This window comes from Calliphora vicina, chromosome 2 (assembly GCF_958450345.1).
Source record: "Calliphora vicina chromosome 2, idCalVici1.1, whole genome shotgun sequence".
In the NCBI taxonomy this organism is placed as follows: Eukaryota; Metazoa; Arthropoda; class Insecta; order Diptera; family Calliphoridae; genus Calliphora; species Calliphora vicina.
In genome coordinates, this window is record NC_088781.1 from 138,319,642 (window position 1) to 138,334,857 (window position 15,216).

Sequence of the window (15,216 nt, forward strand, 5' to 3'; positions counted from 1 at the left end):
GTGGAAAATTCCTGCTCAAAAAAAACCTCGCTAACAGGGTGAACAATCACAAAAATATTTACACAAACAGAATGATTCTTATATGTGTCTACTAGAAAGGGTGTAAGCATTTGCTAACTTAGCAAAGTTTAAAATCATTAGATATCATTTATTATGTTTCCTTACCCTTTTTAAGTGGCCATTGAAATAAAAACCAAGAATATTTTTGTTTTTTTGTTTTTTATTTGGAATTACTTAATTCCATATCAACATTATTACTTTTGGTTTTTTTTGTTTTATTGAATTCAGTAAAATTTTTGTTTGTTTATTATTTAAACGATTTACTTCATTTATTATTATTATATTTTCTTTGTTTATCTCTTGTATTATTTTACTTTAATAAATGGTTGTTGTTCTTTACCTTCATGTTATGGTTGTTTTTTTTTATATATATTATTTAAATTTTACCTTTTTTCTTTATTTTTTTGTTGTTTAAATTTAAACTTAAATTTTACAAAAAGCAGTGTTTGTTGTTTTTTGTTTATATATACCATGATTTTGTTTTGTTTTTACTGAATGATGTTAAATTTGTTTTTTTTTTATTTTCATTATTAAATCTAAATTAAAGCAATATTGTTTTGTTTTTTTATTTATGTTTAATACTAAAAGAAAATGTAGGTAATTAAGAGGAAACTTAACAAAATTGTTTTATAATCTTTTTGGTTTTTGAAAAATAAATGTTTATTTTCTTTTTCTGTTTTTACTACTAAAGTTTTAAATTTAAATTATTATGATTTTTTGTGGGTTTTTTTCTTTTCATTTTTGCTAATTTAAATGTTTTATTTAATATATTTTTGTTTTGTTTTTATTAATTTAAGTTTAAATTTTTGTTTTTTTGTTTAAAAACTAAAATAGTTTTACATTGAAGCTTAATGAATTTTTTGTTTTTTTTTTGGGGGGGGAGAGGAGTTTGTTTTAGCAAAGTGGTTTTACTTAAGTTTTTTTTATTTATTATTAAGTTTTCTTTTATTTAGCTTATTTAAACAATTTTTTTTATATTTATGCTTCACACTGACAAAAAGGGCAATTTTTATATGTATATATGAACAATGTAGTTTGTTTTGTTTTTTTGAAGAGGAGTTTTAGCTGATTTTTGCAAACTTTCTTAGTTTAGAGGTTAAAAAATTGAAAAATATTGAAAGAAATTTGTTTAAAATGTATGAAATTGTTTAAGAAGTAGTGAAAAGTTTGCTTAATTTTTATTTCAGTTATATTGTGTTGTGTTCTTAAAGCCTAAATATAGCTTAAATTTAAGTTGTTTTTCTCAATTAATCTTAATTTATTTTTTACTTTGTAGCACTGCTTTTTTTTGTGGAGGGAAAAACTAAATATTTTCTATTGATGGTGGAAATTAGAATTTAATTTGTTGTTAGTTTTAAATGAACTGAATGTTTGAAACAAATTAATATTTAAAATTTTCCTTAAGAGGTTTCATGTCCTAACTTTTGGGTGTAAGTTTTATAAATTTATTGAAATTCTCAGCTGTGTTGCTGCTGGCAGCCAAACAATATATTCTTTTAATTTTTACTTGAAAGTTTCCGCGTGTCTTGTTCATTTGTGTATTTATGTATTTTGGTTTTAATTAATTTTTTGTTTTACTTTATATAATATTTTTTATATTTGCATAACACTCAAAAAAATTTATTTTTACATACATTTTATTTGTGTGTAAAAAATGGCAGTTATTTGAATATACATATATATATATTTCCATTTTTATGTTTAAATACTTTCATTTTTATTAACTTTCAGTAATTCTGCTTTTTACAGCAACACAACATTATTTTTATTTTTTTTATTTTTAATTTTCTTCACAAAATGTGTTGGAATATATTGAAATGTCTTGGAAATGTTTGAGTTTGAAAAGAATTTATATTTTTTAAAATACGAGCTATTGCAGTTGTTGTTGGTGGGTCCCAGGTATATAAGTTATACAAGTTTAAATTTCAATATTTGTTTAATCTCTTATATAGTATAAGTTTTGTTTAATACCCGAAATATCATTAATTAGATATTTATTGTTTTAGTTTGATAATTTTGGAACTCTAGATATTTAGTTATTAAATACTTGCTTTTTGTTTCAAATTTTTAAAAGTTTATCATTGTTTTTTAAATATTTCAAATATTTTTAATGAAAAAACCTTCATTAAAGTAAACTGGTTTAAAGTAAAAAAGTTTACAAATATTGAATCTGAAAATAGGCTCATTCAGAAATATAAACCAGCTATTAAATTTTGTTCTCAATAAAATATAAACAATTTAAAAAATATCTTAAATGAATAGAACCTGCATAAAATAAACAAATTTATTTGAAGAAACTTCTAATAATTAAGAAGATAATAACGATTCTGGAAATAAAAATTTAATGACTTGGAGCTCAGTAGAATTTCATGTAATAGAATAGGCTCAATATCTTGAGTTATGTAAAATCGAGAGCAAAATAAGTCCGATGGTTCTCCCCATACTACTGGAAGATTGGATTTTTGATTGGATTCAACAGATTCGCTCGAAAGCCCATCTATTTTATCCTCGAAATCAGGAATATATTCGGAATCAGAAGCACTAAAATCACAAAGATCAGAGTCGCTGCTGGTATTTATAATTAAGAAGATTTCGTCTTTTTCAGAATATTAGATTTTTTCTATTCATCCTGTAAATTATTAACCATACATGACCAATGGGACAATATATCCCATTTATGTGACTTTAACAAAACCAGTGGGATCAACTTTAAGCCTAAAGGAAATGTTTAAGTAAAAAGGCCTCATAATAAACATTTTTACTGGAATTCAAGTTGAAAGCAAGTGTAATTCAAGCCTTAAATTATAGGCAAGCAACTGAATTATAGTTTTATAACACTTTATATCAATAGCATTAATTCTCCAGTAAAAAGGGAAACATATATTCAAGTCTTATAATTTTTGTTTGAAAAATATTTAAATTTTTCAAATATTTTTTTAATCCAACACAAATTCCAAAAAAATGTTCAAGTGCTTGCATTTTTGAGGCTAACATTATCAGGCCTCCCAAATAAGAATTTTTACTGGAATTCAAGTTGAAAGCAAGTGTAATTCAAGCCTTGAGTTATAGTCAAGCTATTGAATTATAGTTTTATAAAACTTATATTCCAACAAAATATTCAAGTGCTTGAATTTTTGAAAAATATTCTTCAACTTAAAAACTTAATTATATTTGCATTCAACACAAACTCCAACAAACTGTTCAAGTGCTTGAATATTTGGGGCTGTCACACATTTCCTTCAGAATGATTTCAATTCCTTAGTTATTATTCCGATCGAGTTTGTTTTAGCTTCTTCAGTTACCATTTGATTTTGTTAATTTGCAAAAGATTTAGGGCCTGATTCAAAAATTTATTTTAAAATTTTGTATGAAATTTACTCAGTTTTCAAATAAATTCTGAGTGTTTTTCATAATTTCAAATTTAAAAATTGTTTTCCATTCGCATTTCTGAATCAGAGGACTAATAATTTCGATTTTCGGATTTGAATTTATTAACAAATTAGAGAATAAAAAATAATTACAAACCAGTATCAATTCTAGTTACCAAACTGATATTGGTTTCATGCCGAATGAAATTCTCGTTTTACTTTTTCTGAAGAAGCTAAATGCGGAATTAATTCTACTTTCGATCGGAATGGAATTCTGTGACAGGGGTTAATGTCAAAGAAAAAATAAATTTTTAGCTTTGAATAAGTTTTATTGAAAAAAAAAGAGTTTATTTAAAGATTTTCAAATTTTTAAGAGTATCAAAACCATTTGTTTCATACAAAGGTTGTTTATTTTTTTTAAAAAATCTAACTTTATGAGAACCTAAATAAGTTTATCGGAAACCTAAGAAGAAAATTATGGAAAATATAAGAAAACCCCGTTTCTATAAGTTGTGAGAAGTTTTCGGATCGAAAAAAATTTTAAAAATTCTACAAGTTTGTTGTTAGTTGTCAAGTGATTAGGCTCACTTGGATTCATTCAAAACTGATCCCATTATGATAACCAAGAAGTAAAAAGCTGAATATTTATAATACGTCCCTTGTTTCCAAGGTTGTTTGCTGTAATGCCTTGAACAAATTTATTGAAACAATTTTAAATTTTTTTATTAATTATAGAAACGAGATACAGATTACAAATAGTTGTTAAATCGTAATAGAATTAAATATATTATGATTAAATTATGAACAAGTTTATTACTTTATTAAAAACAAGGCTTCAAAATTAAATCATGAAAGTGAGCAATTAATTACCGCAATAATTTTTTCAATAAAAGAAAAGTTTTCAATAAAATTGCTTTTCAAATCTCTAAATCTCTAATGAAACATTCCATATTTACTTTAAGTTAAAGTTTTGTTTGAAAATTTTTTCAAAATTCAAAGAAATTTTAATGAAATCCCTTAAAAATGTTTTATAAAAATTAGAGCAGTGTGTTTGTGTGTGTTTTAATATAAATATTTCTAAAAATGACAATACAATGTTGTTGTTTGTTTGTTTGTTGGTTTATTGTTGTTATTGTTTTAATTTTATTAATAATACTTGGTTTTGTTTAGCAGTTTCATTTCATTTTATTTTTATAATATTCATCATATTTATACTAATTAAGTTTTGTTCATTTAATACACTAAAGGTTAATGGAGGGAAACGGGGGAGTATATAAAATGGTGTAACAACAATAATAATAATTAAAAAAATAAAAAAACAAATTAAACAAACACAATAGAATAGAGAGTAGAGTAGAGTAAAGAGAAGGGAAAGTAAAGGATAGAAAAATAAAATGGCGACAAAAATATACTCTTTCAAAAAGTTACAGTTATGTGTAGTGGTGGGTGTTTATATTTTCTTTGTTTCTTTCATTTTAATTTTGTATTTGTTTTTGTTTTCATTCGTGTGTAAACGAAGCTTGTCAAGCAGAGTTGCAGTTTTTTTGTTGTACACAAGGAAAAAATGAACAGAGTGTTTCATATAAATAATTAATTTCTTAAAAAAAAAACAAAACAATGATGGAATTTGAATATATTAAACGGTTTATTTTTCTCTTCTGCTTTTTTAAGTTGTGTGTGTGTATATTTGTCTCTGTTATTTTTTTTGTTTTTAGTTTTCTTTACTTAATTTCTGTATATTTTTCTTACTTATTTTATGTTTTTTATTTTATTTTTAAATATTTTTTTTTGTTTTAATTTTTTTAAGTAAAGAGGATTAGTTTTGCTTTTATTTTGTTTTTGTTTTTTTCATAGCATTATTCTCTAGACTCCTTAGCTTGGTTTTTGTTTTTTTTTTATTATATTATTTACTTGAAAATTTCCTAAATAATGCTTTAAATATTTAAAAATCTACAATATTTTATAAATTTTTTTGTTTTATTAAGTAATTAGTTTTTTATTTAAATGGGGGTTTGCTTAAATTTATAACAAATTTAAACAAATAAATCTGGTAATTGGTTTTTTTTATAATTTTTCTTTTTTTTCAATAAAATATTTACTAAACAGCATTGATTTCCTTCATTGGTTTTGTTGTCGTGTTGAAAAATATGTGTTTAATAATCAAGTGGGAATTTTTTTTTTCATTAATAATATTTTCAAAAAGTTGTTTTTGTCAATAACAGAGAGCTTTAGAGAGAGATAGAGAGAGGGAGTAGGTATAGATCTGTTCTGTTCTGTTAAATGTGTGTGTGTGTTTTGTTGTTTTTAATACCAATTTTTTTTTTTAAATAATTTTTGTTTATAAATTATTATTATTTTGTTTGTTTTAAGTACACAGTTAGTAAATTTTGTTTTAAATCATTTTTCGCTGTGCTGATTTTCGATATCATCATTATTTCTGTTTTTTTTTTATATTTTCTCTTTACAAAAACTTAAAATTGTAAAGAAAAAATTAAAATAATTAAACAAATTTCAAAAAAGCAAAATGTATTTTATGTCTTTTAACAGTGGTTTTAAAATTCAGCCAATATTTTTGTTTATTTTTTAACAGAATGGTTTCTTTTTATGCTGGTGTTCAAAATAAAAAAAAATCAATAAAAACCGTTTAATTTTGTTGTTAAATGTTTGAAAAATTATTCATTAGTGTTGTTGTTGTTGTCTCCAAAAACTAAGTTTTATTTTCTAATTCTGTTTTTTTACTATTTTTATATATATTTTTTTTTTTTGGTTTTTTTATAATTTTTCTTTTAGTTTTATTTTGCATCTTTGGTTTTTGCTGTAATTTTCTTTTTTTAAATATTTCGTTGCATTATTTATTTTTTGGTATTGAAATAATAATGCCTTGCGTTTATTTTTTTTTTGTTTATTTAAGTTTTTGGTTTAGAATTTTTTTTCTTACAGTTTTAAGTTTTGCTGTGTTTTTATATCTTGCTAATTTTTTGTTTTAAAACTTTCCTTATTTGTTGTTGTTGCTGCTGATGCTGCTGCTGTTGTTGTTGATGTAGTATTTTTATTATTTATTAGTTCACTGTTGTTCTGTTGCTGTTGTTGTTGTGGCTGCTGTTCTTGCTCTTGATGCTGTTGTGTTGTTGTTTGTTGTTGGCTTTGCTGCTGCTGCTTTTGTTGCTGCTGCTGCTGTTTTTCTAATACTTCAGAAGATTGATCTTAATCAACCATCAACTCGAAGTGGACGGATCCTCTCCTTTCTGAACGATCATGATGGATGTTACGAGCCCAAGCTTTGCATTCAATGTTAATTAAGACACCAGCTAGAGAGAGGAAGTAAGAGTTCAAAAACATATTAGTAAATAATCCTTTTCAGGTATTAAAATGAAGAAGTTATTTTTATAAAGTCCCAGTCACATTTTATAAATTAAGAGGATTTTCAGAACTTTTGTTCAAAATGGAAAAAAAAGACTAAAATGTATTTTAAAAAGGCAGCAATCAAGGCTGTTAATTAAAATAAAAATAACGAGTACAGAAATAATATTTCACCTTCAGATATAATTATTTATTTATGTAAAATCCACAAACATAGATTGCCTTGTTTCAAAGTATCTCTGTAAGATTGTTAAAAATGTCAAACTACAGATCTATAAATATGAGCTCATATTTTAAGATCAGTTGACAACTTTTTCACCTTTTCGAATAATCAATAACAAGCATCATTTTATTTTCGAACGCATTTAGCTAAGACACAATAAACAATTAAGCGAAGACACAAACATTAAATGATGTAGCCATAGATCTCTTAAACATGATGGAGATTTTGATTTGGACAAATCAAACAATTAATTTGATGAGGCCAAAAACATTACAAGAGTTTTAAAGTAAAAATCAGAAAAGATATTAAGGAAAATGGTTCGGAATAGTTTGGGAATATTACTTAAAAATGCGAGATTTTTTAAAATTGTTAGCTTTTATTTTGAAACATTTGTACATTGTAGATTTATTCAAAGTACTGGCCATCGTTAGCTATCACCTTTACCCATCTTTCTGGTAACATATGCATTCCGAGCCAAAAGAACTGCTCATATTTTTAAACCAAGAACGACTCAAAGTGAAGCGTATCCCAGAGAGTGCGTTCTGCATCGATCGAAACAAATAGTAGTCGGACGGGGTGCGGCCTGGACTATAAAGCGGGTGAGGCAAAACTTCCCAACCACTTCATTCTAAATAGTTTTTAACAGGTATTGCAACATGTGTCCGAATTTTGTGATGATCGAATATTACAGTTTCATGTCTATCTATGTTTTTCGGCCAATGCTCGTTTCAAACGAGCTTCGGTAAAGGTTCCCTGTGATGGTCTGTCCAGATTTAAGCAGCTCATAAGTATATTTGGCTTTGGTGTCGATTCGGCTGGTTGGCCGAGTTTCACATACGATCTCTTATGCTTCGGGTTATCATAATGGATCCATTATTCATTCGGTGCAAAAATGATTTATTTTATAGCGTTCAATCATCATTTCGGACATGTAAAATCGTCATTCAAGTTCTATCGGCTTCAATTCGTATGGTAACCAATTTCCCTACTTTTGGATGAATCCTGCTGCTTGCCAACGTTTTGAAATTCCTGCTTGGGTAGCTCCCATTGATTTTGCAAACTCCTGTTGAGTTTGACAACTATCTTCATGGAGTAATGCCTACAATTCTTGGACTTCCAACTTTTTTGGCTGATCCTTCATTGTCATCCGTTTCAAAATTTGTCATCCGTTTCAAAATCACCACTTCTGAACCGCACAAACCATCTCTCGCACGTTGATGCCGATGTAACACATTCACCATAAGCTTCGTTTTTAAACATGAATTCGGCTTTCAGTAACTTCTTTAAAATGTCTGTATTTCAACAAGACTTCAATTTTAAACTTATATTTTGGAGTTACTTCGTAGCGTATGAATAGAATTCAGACTTTAACCACTTCCATTCATTTCAAAAAGATTATAGTTATCTGGCTCTAATAATTATAGTGTCCAGACACGCTTGTCAGCCGTAGAATTGATGAAATGGACTGATTAGTTGTATATATCATCTAAGAGATTTTCCAGTAGGAATGAATTTGTGAAGTAGGTGGCCACAATTTAAGAGCAAATGCCTCAATTTTCCATAATGATAATGTTTACGCTATTGGACGGTAAGCAGCCAAGAGACTCAACTGTTTCCACATGCCTCACAGCTAATCAAATAACTGATCTATTAAGGGGGAATTTGGGTTATCTAGCAATTTTGAGAAATGTTCTGATCGGATGGTCACTTCGCTTATAATATTGAACGCCTTTGGATTTCTTTTTATGGAAGTACTTTCAGTTCTTAGAGTATTACGGAACATTGACAATTCCGGCCGATATCTATAAAATATTTATGAAAATTTTGCTCCATAGAATCGATGACAGCATATAGCTTGCGGTGCTGATAGGAAGGAAATCAAATTCACTTCGAAACCTCACCGAGTCGTTCTAAATGCATGAGAGAAAATCAATAAGCTCTGGAAATTGTGAAAAATTATTGAATTTAGATGAAACCAATAGACACTGATTCGTCAATATTCTTTGATGACCTAGAGCTCTTCGTGTGCCTAAAACTAGCCACAAAGCATATTCCAAGCTAAAATGTATGTTGTCTCTGTTTGGAATAGTTACGAGGAAAATCTTGTAAAGTGATGTGGAGATGTCGTTTATTGAAAATCAAGACTACCAATTCGTATGTAGTGAAGTCGAAGGCTTGCGAGTTAGTCTTGGATTTAGATGACCCTAAAGCGAATAGCAAAAAGAGAAACACTGCTTGAAGAATGATGAAAATTTAGTTGGAGATTGAATATCAAGGCTGTTATTCCATAAGTGATGAAATCGGAACCTCACCAAGTCGGTCTCAAGCTTGAGAGAATTGCGTGTGAGTGTTCAGAGCGAAGAAACACAGTTGTTTTAATTTCAATCATATTTATAACCTGTATTTAAATTGTTTCGTAATGACTTTCCATATTGAAGGACAAACCAAAACTTCTTTAAAATTCACTGCCTTTAATACTAAAACTCAAGTGTTGCTCGCATCAATCTAAATATATATTTCTTTAATTTTCATTTTGTTTTCAACCTTAATTTATGCATTAATTTTCTAGGCATACTCGCTCATGCCTGCCATATCTAGGTATTAGATTGGAGTGGAATAAAGTGGATTTATGTATGTATATTAGGGTAATACTTCAAATTAAAAATCTGTAAATATTTGAAAATCTATATAAGACGAATTTTCCATATGAAATTACAAATTTCCATTATTTCTTTGAAGCAAAAATATCTAAAACAAGTAAGAGAGCTATATTCGGCTGTGCCGAATCTTATATACCCATCACCAAATTATACTTAAAAATATTTTTATTTAAACAAAATCAAAATTGTTTTTTAATGTTTTAAATTTTTTTAAAATAATTTTTTTTCCAAATTGTTTTTTAATTTTTTTTAAAAGTTTTTTCAAAATTTTTTTTTTTAAATTTCTTTAATTAATTTTTTTTGGAAAAAGAATTTATGACAAAAAAAAATTGTTGATGAAAAAAAAATTCGGGTTAAAAAATATTTTTTTCCGATTTTGACCCATTGTATGTCCAACTTACTATGGTCTTATACGTCGTTGCAAAGGTCTTTGAAATATCTATCATTAGATATCCATATTGTCTATATTAATGACTAAGTAATCCAGATATAGGTCAAAAATCGAGGTTGTCCTAGTTTTTTCCTTATATCTCAGCCATTTGTGTACTGATTTTCTCGATTTTAAATAGCGACCGAGCTGGAAGAATTTCGGAGATATTGATGTATGAATCGTGTATGTAAGTTATTTGGGGGCTTCGGAAAGTTGATTTCAACACACAGACGGACATGGCTATATCGATTCCGCTATCTATAACGATCCAGAATATATATACTTTATGGGGTCGCAAATGAAAAATGTGGAAATTACAAACGGAATGACAAACTTATATATACCCTTGCCACTCATGGTGAAGGGTATAAAAAACTCAGCCACGTGTGGTCCGACTTTCTCGATTTTAAATAGCAACTTAACTGGAACTATAGCGGATATATTGATATATGAATCATGTATATAAGTTATTTGGAGGCTACGGAAGATTGATTTCAACATACAGACGGACCGATGGACATGACTATATCAGCTCCGCTATCTATAACGATCCAGAATACATATACTTAATGCAGTCGCAAACTTGCCACACATGGTAAATTGTAGAAAAATACCAAAGAGCTTTTGATCCACATTTTTGTGGCTTTCCTAAAACTAGTGCCACCCTATTGTATGTATCTATAAAGTATTGTAGTTAAATAATCCAAGTATTTTTATACAAGTAGATTCGTATACATATATCTATGTAAATGTATGTATCCAATACAATCAATATTTTCGTACAATTATATGAGAAATATTGTGTGTTTTTAACATGAAAACCGAGTTAAGAACCTTAATGTATTATTTCTTTTTTGTATTCTAGTATTTCTTTTCTTTTTTTTTTGGTTTTCATTGAGATACAGTTGTGGCCTTATAATTAGAAATTATGTTATAAGAAATTAGTTCAAATTCAGATTATTTCCCAATGAGTTGTTTTTGGCTGCTTTAATTTCTCAACTTATTTTATTATTCGTAACAAAGTGAGTGAGTGTCATTTTGAAGGTTACATATCTGTCATTTATTCTCACTTAGTTCTTGAACATTACAGTCTGGGCTCCCAGATGAAGGAATTTTAAATTTATATTTAAAAAGTAAACGAAAACATAACATATATCAAAACATTTCTTAAAATTGAAGTTTATAAATAAGGGATCACTAAATTAAAAAAGTAAAGCTCAATTTAAATATAATATAAGGTTTCATTCAAAAGTTTTTTTTAATTTTAAATAAAATACATAAAATAGAATTTAATGTCTAAATATTTATTATGACCCGAAAGAACAATCTCTAACATTAATTTTTAAAGATAATTTCATTAAAATATAGCACCACGCTGTGGTGGTCCATTCGGAAGGTAATAATGCCTGAGATTAAAGCATACATTCAAGCTTGGCGGCTTCAATTGAATGGGGTAATGTCAATATATTCTGAATAAATTTTATCAAAATAGAAAAAGTTGCTTTAGAATTTTCCCGTTTAATTTCAGTAATTTATTTACAAAAATTTATTAAAAATCTAAAAATTTTAATTGACCAAATTCAAAATCTAAATATTGCTTTTCATATTCACCAACAAAATGAGGAAATTCTTTAACTATTTCATAAAATAGTACCATATTTTCATAATGCAGAAAATCGTAATTTTCGAGAAAGAAATCGTCAATATGACGATAAATCGTCAAATTTGGCAGCTATGATTGCAGTGTAACAACGTTTTTTTTTTGCTTCGAAAATGTCGAATTTTGTTGCAAAAAAGCGTCAAATGCTGGAAGTTTTGCTTTACTTCTTTAAATTGAAAAAAAAGTTCCGTTAAAGCACACCGAATGCTTACCAAAGCTTATAATGAACAAATATCCCTGGCGCTAAGGTAATGCTCTGCATTTGGTGGGAGCAAAAGGGTTCTATTTATTATGAGCTGCTGAAATCTGACCAGAATATAACAGGGAACCTGTACCGAATACAACCGATTCGTTTGAAGCGAGCATTGGCTGAATAAACGCGGCCAAACTTGAAACCGTAATACATATTCCCTACTACTATCTGTTTTGATCGATGCAGAACACTCTCTCTGGGATACGATTTACTTTGGAGCAGAGTATCCGAAATTGGGTTAATTCGTTCTTGTCTTTAAAAGATGAGCAGTTCTTTTGGCTTGGAATCCATATGTTGCCAGAAAGATGAGAAAAGGTCATAGCTAACAATGGCCAATACTTTGAATAAATTTATATTGAACAAATGTTTCAAATTAAAGGCTAAACATTTGAAAAACTCCTACATTTTTAAGACATACACCCAATATAAGTTAAAAGGAGTCTGAAGCCCCAGCCAGGAAGCCTAGGGCCCGAACTATCACTCCAGCACAGTGTTGCCATTTTAGAAATGAAGAAAAGCGTCAAGTGTATAGTAAAAACGGGTAAAAAGGGTAAAAAAATAAGTATAAGTATTCGATCGTGTTCGACTGCGGTAATTAGCCCTCAGATCTTTTATAAGTTTGATTTGTTACAAAATCACATGGTTTTAACAAAAAGCACCAAAAGCGCCACAAAATATGGAAAATGCGTCAAAAAATACCCTTTTTAAAAAATGGTATTCGGAAAAAATAAAAGGGTAACTAGACCAAAAAAGCGTCATAAAATACCCGAAGAGCATCAAAATGGCAACACTGCTCCAGCAGCAGATAGAATTATTTGTAGGGCCAGCAAGAAAAATCCATGTTTGTCTTCTCGCGAAATAAAGGCTGGAATTGTACAACAAATAAACGCAGAAATATTCAGATGGACAAAAAGAAGGCGCTTAGTCATGATTTTGTGGGTGCATTAAACAAAAAAAACCATGTCTTAAAAATAAGTAAGTGAGCTATATTCGAATCTTATATACCCTTCACCAAGGTATTCTATAAGATAAAAATTAAAAATACTTTTTCGTTTAAAAAATATAAAAAAAAAATATTTTCCTGACAAAAATTTTGTAAGTAAAAAAAATGTTATCTCAAAATTTGTTTTTCCCGATTTTGACCCATTGTTGGTCCGAATTACTATGGTGTTATATATGCCGTTGTAGAAGTCTTTGAAATATCTATCATTGGAAATCCATATTGTCTATATTATTGACTTATTAATCCAGATATAGATCAAAAATAGGTCAAAAATCGAGGTAGTAGTAGTTTTGCTCTCTTTTAAATAGCACCCGAATCGGGTCTATAGCGGATATATTGATGTATGAATCACGTATGTATGTAAGTTATTTTGGGGCTATGAAAAGTTGATTTCAACATACAGACGAATAGATGGACATGTACTTTGTAGGGTCGAAAATTAAAAATTTAGAAATTACAAACTTGCAACTCTTGGTGAAGGGTATACAAATATTAAGATGCGGTAGTTCATTACTGGCATATAGTTCTCTGGAGCGATGAATTCAAGTTTAACTTATTAATCTGATGGAAAAACCAAGCCTTTGACCCCTTGTACACTGTGAAAACAGTGAAACATTCTTATAATACAAAGTCGTTTCTAATTACAAGACCACCACTGTATATATGAAATAAGGTTTCTTCTTTTTTTGTCAACCAACAAAAGTTAAATAAGGCAAAAGTATTACAAAAAATAAAAACTAAATAATGCCACATGGAAATAGATTAAAAATATTCAATTTGTGTTGATTAAATAAACGATTTCTTTTGAAATTGTGTGATGGAATGAGTGTGTGGTTAAAAAAGGAAAGAAAATAATATTCTCTTCATGAAGAAGAAGAAGAAAAAACCGAATTTCAACTCAGTTTGTGGTTGTTGTGGGTTTGTGAGTGGTGAGTGGTGAGTGTGTAGAGATGTATGTATGCGTGTAAGGACAATTCAACCTTGAAGATTATGGTTTTTTTTCTACCCCCTCCACCCCTAAGTATTTGATTTTTTCTTTTCTTTTTTTGTTCATTCCTGCATACTTTACTTATAAATAAATGTGCTGTTTCTATGTTGGATTTTTCTGCCAGGATATTAATCATGATTTCATGGTTTTTTTTCCTGCTTGACGGAAGTCATATTTTTTTTTGTCAAGATATTTTGTCTTTTATCATGATGTTCTTTCTTTCTTTTTTATTATTTGAGTGTAACATAACTTGTATTTTTTTTGCTATCTTAAGATTATGGTTAATATTTATTCTTTTTGTTGTTGTTATCCCTATACATATGCATGTTTTTTTGTTATACTTGGTAACAAATGTATGCTGCTGAATACCCGTAAGCTTTTGTCTAGGAAAATCGATTTTTTCGCTTTATTTACTTTCTTCTTTCAATACTGTCACACAATTACTTACTTATGTTTAGTATAGATACATATGTACATATATAGATATATACCATGTAACGCCCTCTCTCTCCCTGTCAGTCTTATTCTGAGAAATCGTAGCTATTCGCTTTATTTGAAAGCAAACATCCTTAATACAAATTTCATAATTCATATGGGGGGTTTAATGTTTATTTAACTAATTTATTTGTTTAACTAAAATATAAATGTTGCTTTTAGTAGATTTAGTTTTTCTTAAATTTTTCTATTTAGGGATTTATGTGTCTTCATGATTTAGCATGAAATTATTATGTATTTAAAAATTAGCATACAAATAGAAAATATAGATGTAAGTAACATGAAACAAGTAAGAGAGTTTTCCCGATTTTGACCCATTTTAGGTCCAACTTACTATAGTCTTACATACATCGTTGCAATGGACTTTAGATATTTCTATCATTAGCTATACATATTGTCTATATTAATGACTTAGTACTCCAGGCTAAACGAAAAATCGAGGATGCCCCTGTTTTTTTCCTATATCTCAACCATTTGTGGGCCGAGCCGGAAAAATTCCCGTTATATTGATGTATCAATCGTGTTTGTAAGTTATTTGGGGGCTATGGAAAGTTGATTTCAACATACAGACGGACATGGCTATATCGACTTAGCTATCTTCTCCTAAAAGTTGAGGACCTTCTTCTGTTCTGAAGATCCAATCAGTTCACTTACTGCTATTCCTCTTTTATCTGTTCTTCCTGAGAGCCATTTAGACAAATTACTGTTACAGACTC

At 28.2% G+C, this 15,216-nt stretch overlaps 1 protein-coding gene across 3 annotated transcripts in view; it reads right to left on the minus strand.

Annotated features, from left to right (window-relative positions):
• Positions 1-202: 202 nt before the first annotated feature.
• The window catches only part of nrv3 (nervana 3), a 59,411-nt gene continuing 44,397 nt past the window's right edge, over positions 203-15,216 (minus strand). For all 3 annotated transcript variants that reach the window (XM_065502149.1, XM_065502150.1, XM_065502151.1), the window contains exon 8: positions 203-6,736. In XM_065502149.1, coding sequence (XP_065358221.1) covers positions 6,633-6,736 — 104 coding nt within the window. In that variant the 3' untranslated portion in view covers positions 203-6,632. The remainder of the gene's footprint in view (positions 6,737-15,216) is intronic.